The 23454-nt window shown below is 40.5% G+C and overlaps 1 protein-coding gene across 7 annotated transcripts in view; it reads left to right on the forward strand.

Moving 5' to 3' along the window:
• LOC117722474 (uncharacterized) overlaps positions 1-23454 on the forward strand; it is a 129864-nt gene that overhangs the window by 71203 nt on the left and 35207 nt on the right. For 6 of the 7 annotated variants that reach the window (XR_013104573.1, XR_013104572.1, XR_013104571.1 and 3 more), the window contains exon 7: positions 5749-5927. Coding sequence is in view for 4 of the 7 variants with exons in the window: in XM_076914674.1 (XP_076770789.1) it covers positions 5749-5927 (179 nt within the window). In the remaining 3 variants the exon portion in view is untranslated. Of the gene's footprint in view, positions 1-5748; positions 5928-19275; positions 20377-23454 lie in introns of those variants that run through there. The other variant, XM_076914676.1, reaches the window with a different exon arrangement.

Genomic DNA, 23454 nt, shown 5'->3' on the forward strand with positions numbered 1-23454 from the left:
ATTAAAACAGAAAAGCACATACATATGACCGAAAAATAGTTAACCGAGAAACCTTGGAAATATTTCTTTTGCAATCAACAAGAGCAGTGCTACTTATAACAAGCCTGCTCATCATAATAGCGAAAGTCCTGCCCAAGCCAATATAATACACGCAAGAAAAACAGTGGTATACATTCAGAGAATAAACAGAATCATTCTTACTGAAGAGTTTGTGATTACAGCTGATCAAAACTTACAACTAAAAGAGAAGGACTCATCAAAATAAAATGTCCTATACAAATTGGTTATCTATGGACAGGCCTGAAAACATACACACCCAGAGACTGGGCAAGTTCTGCATATATCCATGCACAACAATTAATGGAAAATGAAGCCATGGCTTTAATAGAGAGCAAAAGAAGGATATATGGGAGGGGTTGGTGAGATGAAAGGGAAGGGTAACCGATGTATTCATATTCTCAAAAATAACATAACTTTTAAAAACCATACTAACAACAAAGGGGAAATTTCACATGATTAACAATAGCAACAAAAATTTGAAGTGTTTAGATTAATCTATCAAAAAATGAAGAACTTTATGGAAAAATATGATTCAAGCTTCATACAAGATCTAAAATAGATATATATCTCAGTTACAATATTGTGTTCACAAAGAAACCCTGTCTCAAAACAAAACAAAATAAAACAAAACAAACAAAAAAAGAATAGTGTGTTCAAGGCTTTAGGTTCAATCCTGTATGATGAATGAGATTAAATGCCTGGAAATAAACACTATTTTTATGCATTCATAGGTTGAAAAGTGGAAAGATCTTAATTCTCCCAAAAATCACTCTAAAATTTCTAATATCACAATAAAATTTAATTAAAATGAATAGGTAGTGTAATGGCTATTCCTGGTTGTCAACTTGACTTTATCTGGAATGAACTACAATCCAGAATTGGGAGGCTCACCTGTGATCCAGATCTTGAGGCTGGGAGATACAAGTTTCTGACCTGGATCTTGACATGGAGATCTTGAGGCATAGTGGTTATGAATCCCAGGAGACTAAGGCAAGGAGATCTGTGAGTTCAAGGTCATCCTGGAACAAAATAACTTGAAGATCCAGGCATGGTGGTGGTGGTACATACCTTTAATCTGGGCCACACCTTCTGCTCAAGACCTACATAAGGACATTGGGAAAAGGTTCACTCTTCTTTGCCTGCCTGCATTGACTTGCCAGCACATCTGTTGGAATCTACTAATACTGTGGGACTGAGCAACTACTAGATCCTTGGACTTCCTGTTCACATCTGACCACTGTTGGGAAGTTGGACTAAAGACTAAGTCATCCTAACAAATTCCTTTACTATATAGAGACTACCCATAAATTCTGTGACTCTGGAGAACCCTGACTAATACAGGTGGTTTGAAAAACTTATGTACAAACATACAGAAAAGCAAATGTCTTTAAAGGCTGCATTATTTTTAAATACGGCAAGATGACAAAAGAACATTTTGTAGCAGATATGAAGGTATATTACAAACTCATAGTAACACACAAGAATACAGTTGTTTTGTAGGAACATCGAATAGATTAGTGATCTGCAAAGGACTAGAAAGCTCAAAAGACACTCAACTATTTATCAAAAAATTGACAAAGGTATATATTACTTTATATACAGAGGTGGACTTCAATTGTATCAGATCTCAATTTTTAAGTAAAATCGGTGTCAGTAAAAGAAACTATGGACCAGCTTTACCACTAAAGAAAAACAATGCAAATTGTCAACAGGATGATGTTTTAGTTTCCATATTATTTTAAAGTGTCATATAACAGCCAGCTTTGACGGGCATAATGGTAAGAAAATGAGAATCTTTGTGCACTTACTGGGATATGAGAGTTTAGAGAGCAATCTGTGCTTCCTAGTGAAGTACCTAATAAATCCTAGGTCCTAGCAGTTGTACTTCAGGACAGATAAACCCCCAAATTACCTAAAGGACAAACCCAAGAGCAGTTGTATTTTATGTGGTAGAAAGGAATTAGAGTCAGCCTGGGTGGTCATCTCTAGGGGAACTTGTATACCTATGTTGTAATGCACGCAGACTCTGCATAATCTATTCACTTTGAAGCATCACAGGTAGAATTTTTTAAAGAGGGTTTCAAGTAGAAAAAGAAAGGACAGGAAGAAACAAAATGGGAGGTGGAAAAAGAGGCAGGCATATAGAAAAATGTCATGACATCACTATGTAAAATTAAACAGACATACACAGGATAGTATGGTGACATTCCTATCTATATCAAACCCATTTTGTGAAACCCAGCACGAAAGACAAAATAAATTACTGTACTTGAAGAAGGAATAAAAGCAAAGCAAGGAAGTCGGAACTCCAAAGACAATCCTGGGGCATAATTGAAGCGTTATGATGGGCGCTCTGCCCTTGATTTAACAGCAGCAAGAGATGCTCGATGAGTGGGTCCTACCATACAGAACTGTGGCTAGAACATTGTTCTAAAATGCATAGGCAGTGATGGTGAAAGCAAGTTGAGCAGCGCAAACGGGGTCTCGGAAAAACAGTGGTTCTGTAGGACATACCTGATCGACCTTGACGTGAATTCTGATTGTGGACATCTGTACAAGTTAATTTTATTCTGTTGATGAGGAAACCAAAACTGAGTTTTGAAAGGCACTCGGTGTCCTATCGAAAACGGCAACACTGCATGTGACTCTTTGGAGCTGTGCATGCATGCCTGCTTTTGGAGACAAGTTCTCATTATAACAGGCCGGGACAGCCTTCAATTTGGGATCCTCTTACTTGACCCTCAGCCGTTGGTGCTGGGATTAAGCCCCACACTCTGCTGAGTCTTTATTGAATTAGGTTGGTCTCATACAATGGTTTTGGCTCTGTACAGGGCTGATAGCTAGCAGACTCAAAGAGATTTAATCACCAACATACACAGCTCTCTATATATGGTGACATTTAATCACCAATATACAGAGTAAAGGAACACACTGAAGCTCAGTGAACAGGCACGAGTTTGCTCCACGGGGACTTTTCTTCACTAAGTACAGGCTTTAGAAAAATCAAACACACAAGTTCCCCTGGAGGCCTGGTTCTCAGCTGCAGCCCCTGGCGTGCGCCCTCAGGGACAGAACATGTCTTGCACATTTCTCCTTGTCACTCGCAAGGGTGGTAGAGTTTGTTTGACAGTGGAGGTGCGACTCTGACACAGTTTAAGATTGGTGGCATAATAAGACAGTGAGCCAAGGAGAGAGTGTGAATTAGAAAAAGAAATTATTTTTTCTGTTCCCCATAGCTGTCAATAACCTCACCGAATACTACACTTCCAAACATGGGCCAACATGTGAGGAAAGAAGAGATTTCTGGGGAGCTTTTGTTTTGAAGGGCTCTGTCACTAAAGAGTTGTGGTGGGAGAAGAGGGGGTTTTTAAACTCCTTTATCTTATGACAGTGACAATTTTCTTGACTCTTTCACTGCAGTCTGCAGACAATCATCTATCTGCATTCTTCATCCCATGCACGACTCAAAGCAAGCAAGGTGTCCAGGAGATAAAGGCAATGGTTATGCACCTCCATCCCCAGGGTCAGAAAACTGATAAGCAGATGTAATGTGGACGGAAGCAACTAATCATTTTGTTTTCTTCCTTTTATTTTTTAAGGAGATATGTTACTGTTAAAAATACATTTGGTCAAAGGAAACTAAACCATAGTCAAAGAAAGGAAGAAACACTGTAGTCAGTGGCAAAGGCCAAGTAGCAGGGCCTCTTGGAAACGAGAGCCTGGAGTCTTGCAACTGGAGTTGTATTTGAACATCGTCTGAGAACTTTCCGCAAATACAGAATGCCAATGCTCATGCTGAATGAAGGCACAGGGTTCAACAAACCACTGGCTGATATTTGTTAGTTTGTTAAGTATCAAATCAAGACATTTCCTAACTTCAGGCTTAGTAAGTAAATAACCACAGGAGGTTTTAAATGTTGACCCTTGAATTTTTAGTTCCCTTAGTGCATAAAGTACAATGGCTACAGATATTATGTAAAACATAATATCAAAAGTCTAAAACTCTCATTCAAGCTCTTCTCTGAATGTCAAGCCTGAGTCTTCTGGGCCCCAGTAGCATGTGGTGAAGAATATAAACCACCGTCTCCCGACAGCTGTTTGGAGTTCAGCAACTCCCCGTGCATCAGGCTCATGTCCTCACTCTGGGTATAAGCAATGTTCCTCTAACATGATGAAACCATGCTGCTGCAGAGGCAGCCGCATCCTTGCCCCAGAGAGAATTTTTCATGGTGCACCAAGTTATGTTTATGACCAGGCTGAAGCGCAAGCTTAGTCTGATCGGTATCAGAGAAACTAGCATGCAGTCTGTGTAAGCAAGAGGAAAATGACCTCAGGGGCAGCCCACTGCTGCAGTCCATAAATAAATTGGCAGATGTGTCAACTACGCACATTAGTCCAGGAGTGCAGTTCTTTGGGGACTGTAGTCCGAAGACAAAGACATTTGTGGGTTGCCGGTGAATCTGGAGCATTTCTTCTCATTTTTCTGGATGTGTTTTTGACAGGAGCTTAAGGGCAGTTCAATAAATTAAAATGTATTTACATGGCAATGAAGAAATATCTTGACATACTGAGAGTTATTTAATTACTAAGGTACTTTGCGTGCTGCCAAAGTTAAGACTGTGTCAGCCTTTCTGGGACAAATCTTTATTTTCAGGGCCATGTGGCTCAGCCAGGAATGATCCCCTGGGTTGGAGCTTGTCAGTTATAGAAGATGAGTCTCCTTGCTGACCCCCATTTCCATAGACAGTTCTAAACAGATCGGCAATCTCAATGTCAGCCATCATGATGAAGTCAGCGCTGCCAAGGCCAAATGCCCTCCTTTAGGGATGTGGCCTCTCTCTCAGAGGAATTGTAAATGAAGTCATACCCCATTTGCAGTCTTCAAAGCGTGTCAGGATTGCTGTCTGTCTGCATGGCATTCAGAGAGCTGTCTCAAGGCATCAAAAGGTAGGGGTGCGGTGTCCACGCTGGCAGCAACAAAACACAGTGGGTAGGCAGTGACCCCATATTAACAGGGACAGAGACAATTTCCACAAGCTGTACTCTATAGTAGTCCTGTGTCATAGAAGTCCAGCAAAAAAATGAAATTCCCAAGAAAGACAGTAACTAGAAGCTCGGGTAAAGTCTTGACTTATCCTAGAAAGAGAACAGGGTCAGTACCTAGGACCTTGCAGACCTCCTGTTTCTCAACTCAAGGAGTTTGATGGGGGACAGTTTCAGCAAAAGACATAAGTAGGAGCTTAGATCAAGGAGGATAACTGTTGCAGATAAAAGCAAAATAGAAGAGTGAAGCATACTTTCACATGCTTCGTGGGAAGTAAATCAAGATGCTAAAGGAATTGGCTTGATATTATAACTAGTGACATTACACAGACTTGACTCTGTCATCAGAACCATTGTGGTTATGATGGTTGTGGTTATGATGAAGGAGTTTAATACAGTTCAGGAAACCTGGGTCACAGACCCACCACTGACATATGAGTCAACAGAGAGGTAACTGTCCAATTCTTATTTTTTAATAAAAATTTGTATGTCTAAGAGACCTGGTTTATTCTAATGGTAAGGTTCTGTTTCTTTGTTTTTAAAGTCGTGACTGTTTTTCCAATTATTACTTCTGCAGAGTCACTGCCCGCTCCAGAAGATTATAAAATGTCAAGCCACTGAACTCTCCCAAATTCATTTCTGTAGGTCCAGACATCTTGACTATGGTGGTGGCATCGGACATCAGCCGCTGTCCTAATACCCCATGGCCCACCTGCCGTGGTTACCTGCATAAGAGGACTCAGTCGGGCTTTGTGAGGGGCTGGAGGAAGAGGTGGTTTGTGTTGAAGCATGACGGCTTTCTCCTCTATTACAAACACAGAAAGGTAAAGTGTGAGGAGGGGAACAGCTGATATGGGTAAGAATGAAAAACACTGGGAAGGAAAAACCTCCTTGGACTAGCCCATGTCCAAAAGTTACCCTTCAAGACATTGTATTGCAGGATTCTGGAAACAGTACTTTCCCATTTCACTGTCCAGGAATTGTTCTTTCAAAAGTCAGAGAAGTATAATGTATGCTCTCTTCTGCTGCATAAATCAAGGCATATCTTTCTTCCTGTTTATTTTGGTTTTGAGCCTTCATGAAGATCTCCTTATCACTAAAAAAAATAAAATAAAAATAAGAACAAAACTAAGTTTCTAGTAGCATTAGTAAATAAACGTAGACGATTAAAACATAGCTCTTCAGGTAACAACATAGATAGTCTACCATGGTTGGCAGAACTCTGTGCTTTTCAGGTTTTTGAGGCGGAGAGCTGGGCAAGTCGCCTGGAATACCTATTTTTCTTTCCAGATTTTGTGAGAACAGTAATTTCTAACTCCACGGGGAGGCTGGGATCCCGTAGGAAATAACCCCAGACCTATGCTAAGGCAGTCCTACTCTCAGATGCTTGTGACTGAGTGGCCTGATGGGCCCACGTGCTTGGAGAGATCATCTTTAGGTGAATCTGAAACACAGTTTACATTTTGCTATCATGTATGTTTTCTCAGTTTGATTTAATCCAGTGTCTAATTTTGTTAGGCCATAGCAAGAATGCTTAATAACGACAACAGAGATTTCATGGAGAGCTCCCACATTCCAACTTCTCACAAAATATTTTCAACAGCTGTCAGGAGCTAAATAGACTTGCTGTCATACGGAGCACATGCTCTCGCCCATTCAACAAAGGATTCAGTGTGCATCCCGAAGCCTGGTGGATCTGCTGGCTTCACTCCAGGGACACTCACAACCCTCATTTACGACACAATCTTATTTTTTCCATCGGCCTTTTTTTTTTTTTTTTTTTTGCATTACTTGTGTGTCTGTTCGTGTGTGTGTGTGTGTGTGTGTGTGTGTGTGTACACATGCACTTGTGTGCAAGTATAAACAACTTAATTTCTTCCTGAAAATAAAATGCCAGTAAGGAAATCAGTGCATTATGGAAGTGAAAGATGATCTCCTGATAAGTTACTATCATTTATGTTCTCTTATGTAGGGGTTTCTCTTCCTGCATTATGAGCCACTCACTTGTGGAACACTGTCAAGTGCTGTGCCTTTCATAGGAAAGTCAACCATGCGGCTCTTTTGAGAAACTTTGTCTCCCTCCAGTGCAGGAAAACAGGATTTTCTCTAAGCAGAAAGAGAAATTGCTATCTGCCCTCGGTTTCTATTTTCTTAAGTATTAAAGTAAAACAGACAAGAACTTTTCAGTCTAGAAAACATTGTGGAAACATCAGTCATAGTTTCTAATCTGTGGAAACTTACACATTCATGTTTCAGAAGCCTACAGGAGTTCCTGAACTATGCCTACAGTCTCACAGTCTCTTTCCCCTGACCTCCTGAATAGGCAGGAGTGTAGCCCTGGAAATTTGATGGTTTTGTTTTTGGTTTTTGTTTTTCATTTTAAATTAAATTTTATTTTAAAGGAAATTCTAATTTGTAAATTGAGTAAATATCACAACCAAGTGTATTCCAAACTAAAGTCAATAGACAATGAACAATAAAAAAAGAAAGAAAAGAGGAAGGAAGGAAGGAAGGAAGGAAGGAAGGAAGGAAGGAAGGAAGGAAGGAAAAAAGAAAGGAGGGAGGGAGGGAGGGAAGGAGGGAAGGAGGGAAGGAAGAAAGAAAGAAAAAAGAAAGGAAGGAGGGAGGGAGGGAGGGAGGGAAGGAAGGAAGGAAGGAAAGAAAGAAAGAAAGAAAGAAAGAAAGAAAGAAAGAAATAAGAAAATCAGCTAATGAAGCTTGACCATTGACCCCTGGAGACTGTAACCCTGGAGTTGTCTGTCTGTCTTGCCCTGCATTGGTAATTTCTGTCCCCTCTTATAAAATAAGGCTCATAGTAAATGTTCATTTTTAATGCTCTTCTTCAACAAAATAAAATAAGAGACATCACTGAGTCATGCATCTCTTGTTTTAAGATCTGTGATCTCTGAGATTCAGAAGGGCCCCAGGATTTCCCATCTGAGTTCTCTAAGTCAGGGTACTGGTACTGCTTCTGGCTCGTGTGGACTCTCTGAATTAAATGCATTCAGAGACGAACATGCTACCCAGCTTACCATAATTCACACTATTCTTCATTTCCTTACCTGTTTATTTGTATTACCTATCAGACTTTTGCCATTTGAAAGTATGAAGCCTGCCATGGATGGTATGTGAAAATTATAAACTACAGTGGTATTCTTCGTTAAATTTAAAATACTTTTATCTGCTTCTAGTCTTCTGTGTAGGAGGGAAAGATATGGATCTTGTGATTAACACAGAGTAAGAAAAAGCTGATAGGAAGTCTGTGATTGTGAATATCATTGCTTTATTAGCCTTTGATGTAACCAAAGTATAAAAAATATAACTTTATTTCAATTTTTAAAAGCCCAAATCAGACGCACTGTAGCGCTGCACATTCCAGAACACATTATGTCTGATCTGCAAAATAGATAGCGGAGCTTGAGAAGAGTTAATGAAGCATACCGTGGACATAACAGAATAAATTAGCAGAAAATGAACTCACCCATTCAGAAGTCATTCATGCAACAAGTATTTATTAGATACTTTTTATATGCCACACATTATGAAAGTACCCAGAAGAAAGCAAAACAGACACGGTGTCTGCCCTGTCTGTGCTTACAGTTCCATGTAAGAAGCCAATGTAAGAAAACAAATCCACAAATCAATGTGTAATTGTGATCAGTATTACAAATAAAGCTATAGACAGAGGAGAGTTATCGCAGTCTATTTGCATCAAGAAGTGCAACCCACACAGCTCTCTGTGATAAAAGAATAACTGTAGGGAAAAGGCTTGATTATTACTGGTATAACATCTTTAATTCCATTCATCGGAATTAAAAATTCTCAGCACCACTGAGAAATTTTTAAAGAAGGCATATCCCATGAAGGACAAACTCAGAAGGGGGTCTGTCCCCTCTCCAAAGCTGGGGTTCAAGGGAAAAAAATGAAAGTAATCAAATGGAAGGCCTGTAGCTCACTCGTTTGCCAGGCTAGAGCAATTTACAACCCCACTGCTAGTAGGAAGCAACCTTTTGGGGGCCCCACAAGGCAGGAAACCTTCAGTGCGTGGTTGGTGCATAGTTATACCATAGATGTGAGAATTCGTGTGTGGCTGAGAGACCTGGAACATGAAAAGCCCTTGTCGTGAAGCCTCTGTCAGAAGTTCTGTGAAGGAGACAAACCTTGGGGATGAGGGATGTAAGCAGGAAAAGTCAGGGCATCAGGGTGTACAGGAGACCTGCACGAATTTATCTATACAGCAAGGATCACAGGCAGGCGACCACAGACTCTGCTCAAACTGCAGGGTCCCAGAGGGACAGCATATGCTAGCACATGGCTGGAACAAAGTACCTTTGGATGGTCACATACTCACACTCCTGGCCTACCTTGTAGGGACTGGACACAGCAAGAGCCTCCCTTCCCTTACAGTGTTCCTATAGCGCCCTCTGCTGAGAAATCTTAGCAGCAACATAGTACAGAACTTGATAATGAAATGAGTTCATTAGCAAAATCAAAAGCAAGTTTTCTTTAAGGGGCTGGCAACTTGGAGTTTGACCATGCTCCAGTAAGTATATGGGTAATACAATACGGATCTACATTTTCTTTTTCTCTTCTCTTTTCTTCTTCATATTTGGGGGGGGGGGGGCGGCGGGGGGAGGACCTGGAAAGACAGGGAAGTTAATGTGATCAGGGCAAAATATGTGAAACATCCGGATAATCAATAAAAACATCATGTTGTAAGAAAAAAATCAGAGAAAAAGAATGATTGATTAGAATCTGGGAGACACTGATAACTAGGTTGACAACTGGGAAAGGGTGAAAAGTTTGGATACACTAGGAAAAGATTGTGAAGATATAATTAATGTGTGCATGTGGTTATATATGTCTGTGAGTGTGATTGTGTATGTCTGTGAGTGTGTGTGAGAGAGACTGAGTTTGCATGTGTTTTGTGTGTGTGTGTGTGTAGTGTGTGTGGTTGGTTGTGTATGTGTGTATATATGTTGTGTATGAGTTTGTGGTTTGTTTGTATGAAAGTGAGTATGTGTATATTGTCTGTGTGTGTGATATGTGTGTGTTTGTATGTATGTTGGTGTGTGTGTGTGATATATGTGTGTTTGTATGTATGTTGGTGTGTGTGATATGTGTGTGTTTGTCTGTATATTGGTATGTGTGTGTGGTGTGTTGGTGGTGGTATGTGTGTGTACAAGGAAACGTAAAATTTCAGCTAAGACCCAAGAGTTAAGTAAAAGTTAGCCAGACAAAAAGTTGTGATATGCATTTATTATACAGACCAAAACCAAGATATATGAGATCTCTAAGCTGTATTTAGAGAGAGAGAAGGAGAGAGAGAGAGAGAGAGAGAGAGAGAGAGAGAGAGAGAGGAAGAAGAAGAAGAAGAAGAAGAAGAAGAAGAAGAAGAAGAAGAAGAAGAAGAAGAAGAAGAAGAAGAAGAAGAAAGAAAGAAAGAAAGAGAGAGAGAGAGATAGAGAGAAAGAAAGAAAGAGAGAGAGAGAAATAAAAGGAAGGGAGGAAGAGAGGGAGGGAGGGGGGAATAAGAAACAGAAAGGGTGTGTTACATTACAGAAACTTAAAAATCTCTCCTGTGGCTAAAGCCAGGGCCTAAAGGGGAGGGCAGAGAAGGAAGGAAGGATGTGAGTCTACAAAATAAGCAGGAGGCAGCCACACGGGAACCCTGGATAAAAGCAGGGGTTTGGGGAGTTCTTTCGACTAAAACAGGAACCCAGAGAACACCCCAGGTGGTGGGATATCCTCAACTTTATTCTAGTTGTCTTTGCTGCCAGTGATCTAGAGGCCGACAGGGGCTGGATGGGAATAGCCAAGGCACGAGGAGGCCACCGCAGTCCTGGTTAGGGAGAGTACTCTAAAGTTGTTTCAGGACAAGGATGAACAGGATTGGGAGATTGGCAGAATGGTAAGCCATTTTATCTAATCCTGCCAACTGGTACCTTATAAACAGCAAACTAGTATTTCTCACAGCGCTGGGGGCTACTAAATCCTAAAGCCAATCACCAGCAGATTCAAAGCCTGCTGAGGACTAATTTCCTGCTTGTTTCAGGGCTATCTTCTCACTGAGTCTTCACATGGACAAGGAGAGTTTGGGCAGCTTGATACACCCTAATCTGGTTCTTTTTTTGTTTGTTTGTTTGGTTTGGTTTTTTGGTTTGTTTTGTTTTGTTTTTGTTTTTCAAAACAGGGTTTCTCTGTTAGCCTTGGCTGTCCTGGAACTCAGAAATCCGCCTGCCTCTGCCTCCCAAGTGCTGGGATTAAAGCCACCACTGCCCGGCTCCTACTTGAGGGATCACTCTTGTGACCTAATCTTTCAGAAATCCTAACTCTGAATTCCTTCTCAATAAGGATTAGATTTCATCATATGAACTCAAGAAACATGGATATTTAGTTTACATGGATGACTCAGCGTTCCCTGGAAAGAATGATTGGCAAGATGAAATTCTAACAATCCACTGAAATAGAGCAGATCGAATGAGTACATGATCTGAAGTCCGTGTTGAACTAATGTATTGTTGTGGCTGGCAGTGTGATTAGCATGCCTTTGTAGGGCAATCAGGGTTAGAGCTAGGAAGCTCTATATATTTTGAATATATATGACATATACTCAATGTATATGTTATAATATGGTAGGTAGTAAATATATTCAGCCATAATAGTTGATGAAAGCATTAAAGGAGCCATCTTTACCTTGAGCTTTGAGGGTCTGCAAAGAAAGAAGTAGGCAAGGCAACCAGAGAAGTAGAAGCAAAACCCAGGGGAAAATGTGTCATAAAATAAGACAGGACTGCAGTTTCAGGATGGAGGGTGATGAGTTCCCAGACAAGATGGAAGTACAGAAGAGGAATACAGGAAGCAAAATAATAATAGCATTTTAGAATCCAGTGATATCTGTAATGACGCTAATTATAAACACACGAAACACTCTTCAGCTATTCTACTAGTCTCATCTCTTTCACTCTAACACTTTTTTTGAAATTAATTGTTACTGGATATTTTATTTACATTTCAGGTGTTATCCCTTTTCCCCATTTCCTCCCCACCCAGAAACCCCCTGTCCCATCCCCCCTCCTCCTGTTTCTATGAGGATGTGCCCTCACCCACCCAACCACTCCTATCTCCCCACCCTTGAATTCCCCCACACTGGGGCATCCAGCCTTCATGAGACCAAGGACCTTCTCTCCCACTGATAACCAATAAGGCCATCCTCTCCTACATATACAGGTGGAATCATGGGTTCCTCCCTATGTGCCCCCCAGGATGGTGGTTTAGACCAGGGAGCTTTGGTTGGTTGGTATTGTTGCTCTCCCCATGGGGCCGCAAACCCCTTCAGCTCCTTCAGTCTTCTAACTTCTCCACTAGGGACCCTGTGATCAGTTCAGTGGTTAGCTGTGAGCTCTGAATATGTCAGACTCTGGCAGACCTCTCAGGAGACAGCTATATCAGGCTCCTGTCAGCATGCACTTCCTGGCATTCACATCAGCATCTGCCTTTGGAGACTGAACATGGAATGGATACCCAGGTGGAGCAGTCTCCAGATGGCCCCTCCTTCAGTTTCTGTCCCATGCTTTGTCTCCATATTTGCTCCCATGAGTATTTTGTTACTCCTTCTAAGAAGAACCAAAGGACCCACACTTTGGTCTTCCTTTTTCATGAGCTTCATGTGGTCTGTGAGTTGTATCTTGGGTATTGCAAGCTTTTGGGATAATATCCACTTATCAGTGAGTGCATGCCATGTGTGTTCTTTTGTGATTGGGTTACCACACTCAAGATGATATTTTCTAGTTCCATCAATTTGCCTAAGAATTTCATGAATCGATTGCTTTTAATAGCTGAGTAATACTCCATTGTGTAAATGTTCCACATTTTTTGTATCCATTCCTCTGTTGAGGGACATCTTGGTTCTTTCCAGCTTCTGGCTATTATAAATAAGGCTGCTATGACCATAGTGGAGCATATGTCCTTGTTATATGTTGGAGCATCTTCTGGGTATATGCCCAGGAGTGGTATAGCTGGATCCTCAGATAATGTTATGTCCAGTTTTCTGGGGAACCACCAGACTGATTTCCAGAGTGGTTGTACCAGCTTGCAATTCCACCAACAATGGAGTAGTGTTCCTGTTTCTCCACATCCTTGAGAGCATCTGCTATCACCTGAGTTTCTAATCTTAACCATTCTGACTGTGAGAGGTGGAATCTCAGGGTTGTTTTGACTTGCATTTCCCTGATGACTAAGGATGTTGAACATTTCTTTAGGTGCTCGTCAGCCATTTGAGTTTTCTCAGTTGAGAATTCTTTGTTTAGCTCTGTACCCCATTTTTCAATAGGGTTTTTGATTGTCTGGAGTCTAATTTCTTGAGTTCTTTGTATATATTGGATATTAGCTCTCTACCAGATGTAGGATTGGTAAAGGTCTTTTCCTAATTTATTGGTTTCCATTTTGTCCTATTGACAGTGTCCTTTGATTTACAAAAGCTTTGCAACTTTATGAGGTCCCATTTGTCAATTCTTGATCTTGGAGCATAAGCCATTGGTGTTCTGTGCAGGAACTTTTCGCCCGTGCCGAGGTATTCGAGGGTCTTCCCCACCTTCTCCTCTATTAGTTTCAGTGTATCTGGCTTTATGTGAAGGTCCTTCATCCACTTGGACTTGAGCTGTGTGCACTGTTTAAAAGCCCGGTCTTTGAACGCTGCTTTCAACTATTAACTCACATTAATGGATCGGCTCTTACAGAACTCACTCAACATTACCCAGAATGCCTTTTGGCAAAGTGATCAGTCTCTTCTCTGTTATACAGTCGAGTAAATGCTTCCTAATATTTCTCTTCGCTTTCTTCCTTTCAACAAACCAGTTTCATTGTATTATTTTGCTGCCTATCTAAAAGATTGTCATACAATATTTCAACTGGTTAAGCCTAATACAAAAACAATATGTGTGTTTTCTAAGAGCATGTATACTATCTAATGGACATTCTGGCATTTAATCTAACCATGTCTTATGCAATATGTTCATAATGCCATGTATTTTAGTTATATACAGATTATAAACCTATGGGATGTTAATATTCTTTTATATGCATAGACCATATGCACTCCATTTTTAACTATATTTTTATGACATTCGCTTATAATTCTTTCTTTTCTGGATCTTCAACTATGCGGCCTCAGATAATTCTTCTTCTGTTACAGCACTGTTTCCTGAGTGATCATCTTTATCTTTGCCCCACTACTTTCTGATTTTTAAATTAGTTACAGAACCTTCGATTTAGCCACCATTTCTTTAAGGAGTATTTTGAGAAGTCTCTTTTCTGTGACACTATGACACTAACTTATCCACAAGAAGAATCTAAGAGAGCAGCCTGCTCTGGGAGCCATGTGTGTGTCTGGCTCACTTCCAAGCTATAGTTAATAGCTTACTTGCTCCCCAAAGTTTTTCATTTAAAGCTTCCATTTCAACTTTATTTCCCATTTAATTCTCATCTACAGCCTCTTGGTTATAGTGCAGTTATCAATCTAGCCTTTGTTTCTTTGGAACATACTAATCACAGTCATATTAACCTCTATGTCTATTCATTTCTTTATCAAGATTTCCCATAAGTCTTTCTCTCTGTTGTATTCTCTGCAATTTGATTTCAGTTATATGTACAAGAAAAGAGTGCTGGAGATTCATTCCTATTTGGTCCCTGTGAGCCCTTGACCCGGCACCCTTGCTTCCAGGGTCATCCATTAAAGGTCTACCTTAGAGCCTTATTTACCAGAACCACCTCTTTCCTTTTTTTATTTTTCATTGGTTATTTTATTTATTTGCATTTCAAATGTTATCCTCCCTCCCAGTTTCCCCTTCACAAGCCCTTTATTCCCTCCTCCCTGCTCATGCCTCTATGAGGGTGCTCCCCCACCTGCCCACCCACTCCTGCCTCAGAGGCAGTGCCTCATTCACCTATCCTGCATCATCAAGCCTCCACAAGACCAAGGGACTCCCCTCCCATTGATGCTGTACAAGGCCATCCTCTGCTACATATGTGCTGAAACCATGTGTATTCTTTGGTTGGTAGTTTAGTCCCTGGGACTTCTGGGGGATCTGGTTGGTTGGTTTTGTTGTTTTTCCTATGGGGTTGCAAACTCCTTCAGCTCCTTCAGTCCTTTCTCTAACTACTCCATTTGGGATCCCTGTGCTCAGTCCGATGGTTGGCTGCAAGCATTCACCTCTGTATTGGTCAGGCTCTGGCAGAGGCTCTCAGGGGACAGCTATACCAGGCTCCTGTCAGCAAGCCTTTCTTGGCATCAGAATAGTGTCTGGGTTTGGTGGCTGCATATGGGATAGATTCCCAGGTGGGGCAGTCTCTGGATGGCCTTTTCTAGCAGTCAGATTGATACTAATCAAGTCTAGCTTGATTAGACAGAGAGCATCATCGAAGCTGAGATGGCAGGTGGTAGGAGGGCAGAGCTGTTTTAAATGTCATTTAAATTGTTCGATACCAGTTTAGATGTGAATGCTGCCATGGGGTACAAGAATCAAGCAGAGGAAAAAGTAGAGGCACGGAAGAAGAGGGATAACAGACAGATATAATTTATCATGTGTTTACAAAGCAGATTGTTTCTATTCCATCAGTTGACCACAGAAGATTGGACTACATAAAAGATATGGCTGAATTTCCAAACAGGCTCAAAACAAACGGGGGCAATCCTTCTGTGTTATACAAAAGAAATCATTGTTTGTTGTTTCCTATGAATTTCAATGCACAAAACCAAATGTGGGTGTGTGTAGGACAAGGAGGCATGGCACACACAAGGATTTGGGTGCCTAGAGAGAGAAGACACTGTTTTGCTTACAATTCTAGACTCTGTTCAAAAGCTGTGCTATTCACCATCCTGGAGGAGTAGTTAGACCGTGTCATGGCACACAGTGAAAAGAGTTTCTTTTGAAGAGGAAGCAAAATTTAGTGCATGGAATCAGATCGTTTCATTTGTGTATCTTAAATATCTCTTGCAACTGAGGCTTATTCGTTTGTGTTTTCTTTTATCAAAGCAAAATGAATCACAAACTTATACTATGGTCTTTTATTCTCCTATTTGGGTGATCCAGCCCAGGGCCTCATGCCTGTTAGTCAAGTCCTCTGCCACTAAGCTACAGTTCCATGTGCTTCCCAAATCAATCAAGTTAAACATCTTGTGGATTGTGGGCAGATGTGGGCAGAGTGGAAAAATGGGACAGCGTGGGCTCGAAAGGTCAGGCTAGCTTTGCAGCCCACAATCTCACAATGAAGAATTTATGTCACAATTTCGGGTTAACTATCAGTTACCAGAAAAATACACAGCTGTTGGGCTTAGTGCTGAAATTCATCAGAGGAAAACCAGTGCCAAAGAATGGGCTTGGCTGGACTGTGGGAGGAAACCATTTAGTTGATTTCTATTAGATACTTGAGATTTCTATTTGCCACCTTAAATATGATTACTAGACAAACCTCAGGTGAGGAGGTGGTGCTGATGGCACTGGAACTCTGACAGTGATCTAGAGTGAGGTTCAGTTTGGCTGGTCATGTGAACAGGTAGATGGTGTTATGTGCCAGGAGGTCACCCAGATCCAACATAAGTGTGTAGGAAAATGCCAAGGACCAAACCCAGGTGGAAGTCTCTGGCAAAGGGCAGAGGCAGCATCCGCAGATGCTTCAGCACAGGACTTCCTAAACTTTTTCCAATAAGGTCTCAGTTCCACCCTTAAAATTGTTATGGTACTCTGGGTTGGAAATTACATAAAATAGATATACAGACCAAACACTTACTGATGGTAAGTCAAAAAGAAATTAATTCTAAAGCAATTTCTTAGAATACAGATAATTTTGCTGTTTATTAAATATGAAAGCAAATATTCATACCAATAAGATGGATATGAGCCTTTAGTTTTACTTTAAATTTTTTCAATCTTAGTGAGGCTGGTGTTCTCCTTTAATCTCAGCACTTGGGAGGCAGAGGCAACTGGATCTTTGTTAGTTCAAGCCAGCCTGATATAAATAGTGGAATCTAGGGCAGCCAGGTGTACATGGTGAGACCGGGCATCAAGAAAGGAAGGGAGGGAGGGAGGGAGGGAGGGAGGGAGGGAGGGAGGGAGGGAGGGAGGGAAGGAGGGAGGGAGGGAAGGAGGGAAGGAGGGAAGAAGGAAGGAAGGAGGGAAGAAGGAGGGAAGGAGGGAAGGAGGGAAGGAGGGAAGGAGGGAAGGAGGGAAGGAGGGAAGGAGGGAAGGAAGGGGAAAAGAAAAAATAATTTAATATTTCATGCACCAGTGTATATAAAAACTTAATTTTTTTCCTGAGTTGATTTACATTTTGAGTTTAAAATGATGAATGATGACATTGTTGTTTTATATAAATAAAAGTTCAAAATGGCAAAAATATGTTTAGGGCCATTTCAGAATTATTGGAAAATTCCCTCTTAATCAAACAAGTCAAAACTCAGCTATCATTTTTTTTAATAAAATTCAAGTCAGCAACTGAAACAAAGAAATTTTAAAATCAGAAATTTCTATCACAATTCTAAAGATAAAACTTCATACCTAAGGAATGATGGTAAAAATATTAATCAAAAAATTTTAAATTACATCCTTCAGCTAATGTAAGAACAGAAAATTCCATGCTTATAGTAAATACACTGCGACTTCTAATACACAGTAGTCTCAGATCTGAGGCTGAGGTGCTCGGGACAGTATTTCTTGGCACTGGGTGGCGTATTGAGGGACGCAGAGAGGGACAAAGTGCTCATCTATGTTCAAAACCAAAACTACAATGAAGTTGCAGGTGCAGTGAGGTCAGACCTTGCTAGAAACACCCGGACTCATTCCATGTTTGAGTTCCCTGCCAAAGTCTGTTTTTGTACAATTGGAAACCCCTTTAGTCTTCATTCCCAACGGTCAGTTCAGTTAGTTTAAGAAGTTGGGCTTACAAAAAGTCTAAGTTTACAAGAAGGTAAGAAAACTCTGAGGTAAAAGCTGAGCTCATCATTTTCTGGGATCGATCACAGAGGTAAAAACAGAGAAGTACATAGTGGGGAAATGCCCATTCAGAAGGACGGGAGCGGTTGGCTTTGAAGATATGCATTCACTCTGGAATCTTATATATCTATCTCCAAGTCTCTTCCTTCCATAGACCCTTCGGTGTAATTTAGACCATGCCCGGTAGGTGGCGCAGCATACTCACAGTTAGTTTTCAAAGTTACCAGTATGTAGTCTTTAGAAACACAAGTCTTGTAAATGCTGGAAGAAAAATGAGAACTAATCAAGAAAAGAAGAAAATGAATACTAAGGATGATGCAACATAAACCTATTAGTGAATTTAGGCAGTTGCTCGCTTTGGAACCCCTGCGGATACTAATTTACAGGCTCAGGCACTGTTCCACTATGATGTCCCTGTTGGCAGTGACACTTTTGGTTTGAAAGGGTGTCAGTCAGGTAACTGGATGAGCCTTGTGTCTGTGTCAATGCTCTGTTAGAACTACTCATACAGTATTAAGAAGGCTTTACCCTGCAAGGCTACATTTCGGGACAGGAATAAACCTTCCTTGGCCTCCAGAACATTCGTCCACTGCCTTCTGCTTTTTCTCTACAACGTTCAGTTTACAAAATAAATGCTCAAGGCACAATCTATAAGAATATTTTCCCAAATGACGTTCTTTCCAGACTGACCAGTGCCTGAAATTCTCAGGAACAAAAATGATTCCCTGTTCTCTTTCAAGATATCCATTCTTTAGAGAATTTTACACGTATTCAGTTATACATGGATTACTTGTTGACTTTATACCCAGGATAGACCTGTAAAAGCGTCTCTCTGGGAAGATACAAAAAAAAAAAAAAAGACACACGGTAACTTTAGACACTGGCACAGTGAATTGGAGGGTGGGACCTGAGGCCGGAAGTCTAATTCCTCCTGTGTCAAAGCAGCTGGTCTCCACAATAAGAAAGTGTCAAGTATAATAAAGATCTTAGAGAAGGGGGTAGTCGGAACAAACTGGGGACCTGAAGTGAAACAAAGAAGCATTTTAGTCAGCATTTTCTGAATAAGCATTGAGGGTCCATCAAGTTGCTTCTGAAGGGTGTCACAAAGAAAGATAGCCCAGGAAATGTAAGGGAGGCATCCCTCTGAAACTCAGTTGCTGCTCCTCTTTTCCTACCATGACAGAACAAAGCACTTGAGACGACCCTGATGACACGCTACAAGGAAGGAGGGCATCAAAAAACAAAACAACAACAAAAACAAACGAACGAACCAAAAATCTTACCAGAAGAACAAACTCTGGAGCTGTGGCATTCAGATGCTTGAGAGAGCCTTCAAAGCAACCTGTTCCATTTCCTCTCAACTTGCATGTTTTCCAAAAATGTCGATGGAAAGCTACAATTAGATTTACCCAGAAGCTTGTCATATATCCCAGGCTTCGTTTCAGGTCTGAAAAGACAGCTTGAAGCTCTGTTGAATCCTGATAATTTTTGCCAGTCCTTTGCCTCTCCAAAAAAAAAACTTAAAAAATCAAACAAACAAAAACAAGAAAACACAACTCTTCATCCTCATGGTGCAACTCTTCAGAAGAGTGGGGAAAGAGAAAATTTCACAAAATTTTCACACATATACACACACAAAAACACTAGTGTTAAGAGAGCCTTGATTTTGTCATCATAAAGAACCGATAATGTTGGTGATCTGCTAATCTGCAAAGAGGCAGATTTCTTTCTGCACTTGAGGAGAGTTGGGGTATTAAGCACTTTGGGGGGGGCACAATGTTATTTTTTCTGTGAATGGTGTAGTTTTGAGGCCAGGGGTGTACTGTTTCTATTTTTCTGTGAATGGTGTAGTTTTGAGGCCAGGGATGGACTGTTTCTATTTTTCTGTGAATGGTGTAGCTTTGAGGCAAGGGATGGACTGTTTCTAACTCTTGAAGCGTTGAGCCTCATCTGATCCTGTACTTGGGGCTCAGTGAGGAAGAGGCCCTGGTGATGCTGAGTCTGACCCAGAGGGTAGGAAAGCTGCCCTGCCCACTGCTGCTGCAGAAGATGCCGATGACGCAGCAAGTGCTTTAGAGAGAATAAAGAACATCACCAGATTCTTTGTGTGCACTGGCCTGTTCATATTTGTCTTGGAAGGTAGATTCTGAACAAAATAAGCTAAAGTAAATTTTGGACTGTTTACCTACCTCCTGCTTTTAATTAAGCATTGGGATGTTTGCTAGCCCTCTATCTATCAACTCCAATAATCAAAGGAAAAGGTCAGGTTATCTGCTTGGTTGGTATGTGGTCATCAGACAAACTTAATGATTTTTTTTTATTTCTTATATCCTCAAAAAGCAGGAAAGGAGAGGATCTGACTTCATTCCTTTTTTTTTAATTGATTATTTTATTTATTTACATGTCAAATGTTGTCCCCCTTCCCAGTCTCCCCTCTGCAAACCTCCATCCCATCCCCCCTCCCCTTTGCCTCCAAGAAGGTGCTCCCCCACCCACCCTTGACTTCTTTCTTGTACTGAACTTTCTAGTAAGTTGTACCTCACAACAGCGCCTTTGTAAATCTTGATCCAGATGCCTGAAAACCCTTTTCAAAGACTATGCGACCACTATTCTTCAGAGACTTCAAACCAAAAGTCATCATTAGGAAAGATCATTTTATGGCTCTTCTTGTGGGGATAGCTGTCTCTCACTTGAGTAAAATATTTGTTACTTCAACAGAAGGAGAGTCAGTCAACTAAAATGCCTTTATTTATCACAAGAAAGTCATGGGGCAAACACTCAAGAGCCGGCTACTAAGATAAATTACCCACGAGGTGTAACTGCCCTTTTTATTTTCCCTTTGGGATAGGTTTGTCCTCGTTGTTTACATGAAGAGTATCCGCTTGCAGATCTGCCCTTTTGCTTCAGAACAAAGATAGTGTTTCCATTTAAACTGAGTCATCCTTGTCCTAAATATTGCACAATGTCACAGTCCGACATCTCCAGCTTGCTTTGCCCAAACCCAATGACAAGGCATGCCAGGCTGGGGCTCTAAAATCTCTTTGCACACTCTGCCATTTTGTGTGGTGGACAGATGAATGCATTAGATTGTGAAAAATCACAGTACCGAATGAGTTACACAGAGTGCTCAAATAATCTTAAAATAAAATGCTTGGCAATGGTCAAGCTATAAAAAAAAAATGCTCTGAAATCACAGAGGCAACATCTGCATTTTGAAGATTTTTTTTAATCAGAAATAGAGAGAGCTCAAGGTCAGTTTAATATTAATTCTCCTCCAGTTCTTTTCATCCAGATATCAGGTTGCATTTGAATCCAGCAAGGAGGTATGAATTTAGGTCAGTTTGGCCTTCAAAGAAGAAATTTTCCAATAAATATTCTGTATCTGTCTGTTTGGTCCTCAATATCATTAGGTGATTTTAAAGTGAAAATGACCAAAACTTGCCTTTTCGTGGAAGGGAAATTCATTTCTGCTAAGTTGAAATTGCTTCTGAATAATTCATAGGGAACAGTGAATTCGTCAGTTCTGATATGATCAGCAGCTCTGAGACTGCATTGTTCTATAATGGGTGCTATGGGAACAGAGAAGCTGGAGTTGCTTGGCATGAGAATTTCCATCCAGAATCTCATGTAGGTCACAGGCAGGCAATATTTTAGAAAATAAAATCCCCTAATGTAGAACTAATCTTTAAAACCCCTCACTGTAAAAATCTAAATAGGTAAATAAGTAAATAAATGAATAAATAAATAAATGGTGGTATTCATTTTACTGCTGTGAGACTCACTGTGACCGATATGTTGGGTCTTTTTCTCATAATATCATCTCAAAGTGAGGAGATAATGGTAACGACAACGTTATGACATGAAAAACAAGGGCTAGTAAATTAAAGCATATGAATGTATGTATAAAATAAGTTTTAGTCTGCTGAAACACAGTGTGTAACCCTGTCTCCTCAATTAACTAATTTATGGTATTAGGTGCTCTCCAAAGCACCATGTTTAATCTCCTTCCATTCACCATTTTTTTTTTTTTACTGATAAGCTTGTGTTTCTGAAGGATGCAGCTAGTCATTATTTCAGAAATAAGAAACTGTTTGTCCTCATATTTGGTCGAGATTGATCTTAAACTTCTAACATGAGTAGGATTTACAGGGGTATTAGGAAATGAGGCAAAAACAACTCTAAATAGGTAGAACAGGATGAGGAAAAGCTAGACAGGCTTGTGCTGGGACCAACCAAGGAAACATAAGTGGGTCCACTTGGTTGCATTATGATTGAAAACTGACCAGAGCAATGTACTGAGAAGGCTTAATTCAGACTAAGAAGCTCCACTGTAATTGCGCCCTGGCTGTGAATCCAGAAGCATAAAATGAAGCAACTGTTTATTATTAGGGGGTGATTCTGGATGCTGAGATGTAGGGTAAACTAGGGACCTTTCAATTAAGTTAAGTCAGAGAGATAAGATAATTGAACAGATAATCCAAACTCAAAGTGGCTGGATTCAGATGGTGGCACTAAGAACCAGGGAAGAAGACTGCTGTCACAGCTTATGTTAAATCGGTGTCTGTTCATAACTTTTTCTTCTTCCGGCATCTCTTTCCAATCACATATCATCTCCGGCACTTAGATGAAGACTGTTATTTCTAATATTGAATTGATTTCTAGACCAGTTCATGATTCAGTCCAAATAACTGGTCACATTTAAGAAAAATACAAGAGTCATTATAACTTCGGGTTTTTGATTCTCTATTCCACAAGGTCTAAAAACTTGAGGCAAAGCAGATTGTCCTATCAGGGGTATAGTCAAGCAAAGGTAGGTTGGGAACATATGTCCAATACAGCATCCCAGTCACCACTGTCAGGGCACCCAGCCAGCTCACAGGTCAGCATCATTCTTTGTCTGGGCATCAGCATGTCTCACCCTTTTCTCTGGCAGCCACCATGCTACTTCAGCATCCTGCAGATAAAAACATAAACATGCCATATTAAATACCTGATGGGGATCATGCCATACACCAGTAGTAGATCCTTCCCTTTCACCTATGCAGAAGTATGCCTAGTTGTAGGGTGCCATAGGCACTCAGCAGAAAAGTTCCTTGGCATCCAAAAATTATTTTTTAAAAAAAATTTAAATAAAAAGAACATAATTTAAATACATTTGTGGTATATGGGGATATACCTCCCCTTTTTTTATTTTATGAAGATATTGTTTTAAAGTTCCATGGGCCCCTTCCACAGTCCCTTGTTCTTGACAATTATAAGGAATCCCAGTAATATGAGTAATATTAAATTGCTGACAAAAGTTGTCAAATGTTCTACTGCCATAGCTAGTTACATTATGTGTTTGTGTATTTTATTATTATTA

Source organism: Arvicanthis niloticus, chromosome 17 (genome assembly GCF_011762505.2).
Source record: "Arvicanthis niloticus isolate mArvNil1 chromosome 17, mArvNil1.pat.X, whole genome shotgun sequence".
Lineage (NCBI taxonomy): Eukaryota > Metazoa > Chordata > Mammalia > Rodentia > Muridae > Arvicanthis > Arvicanthis niloticus.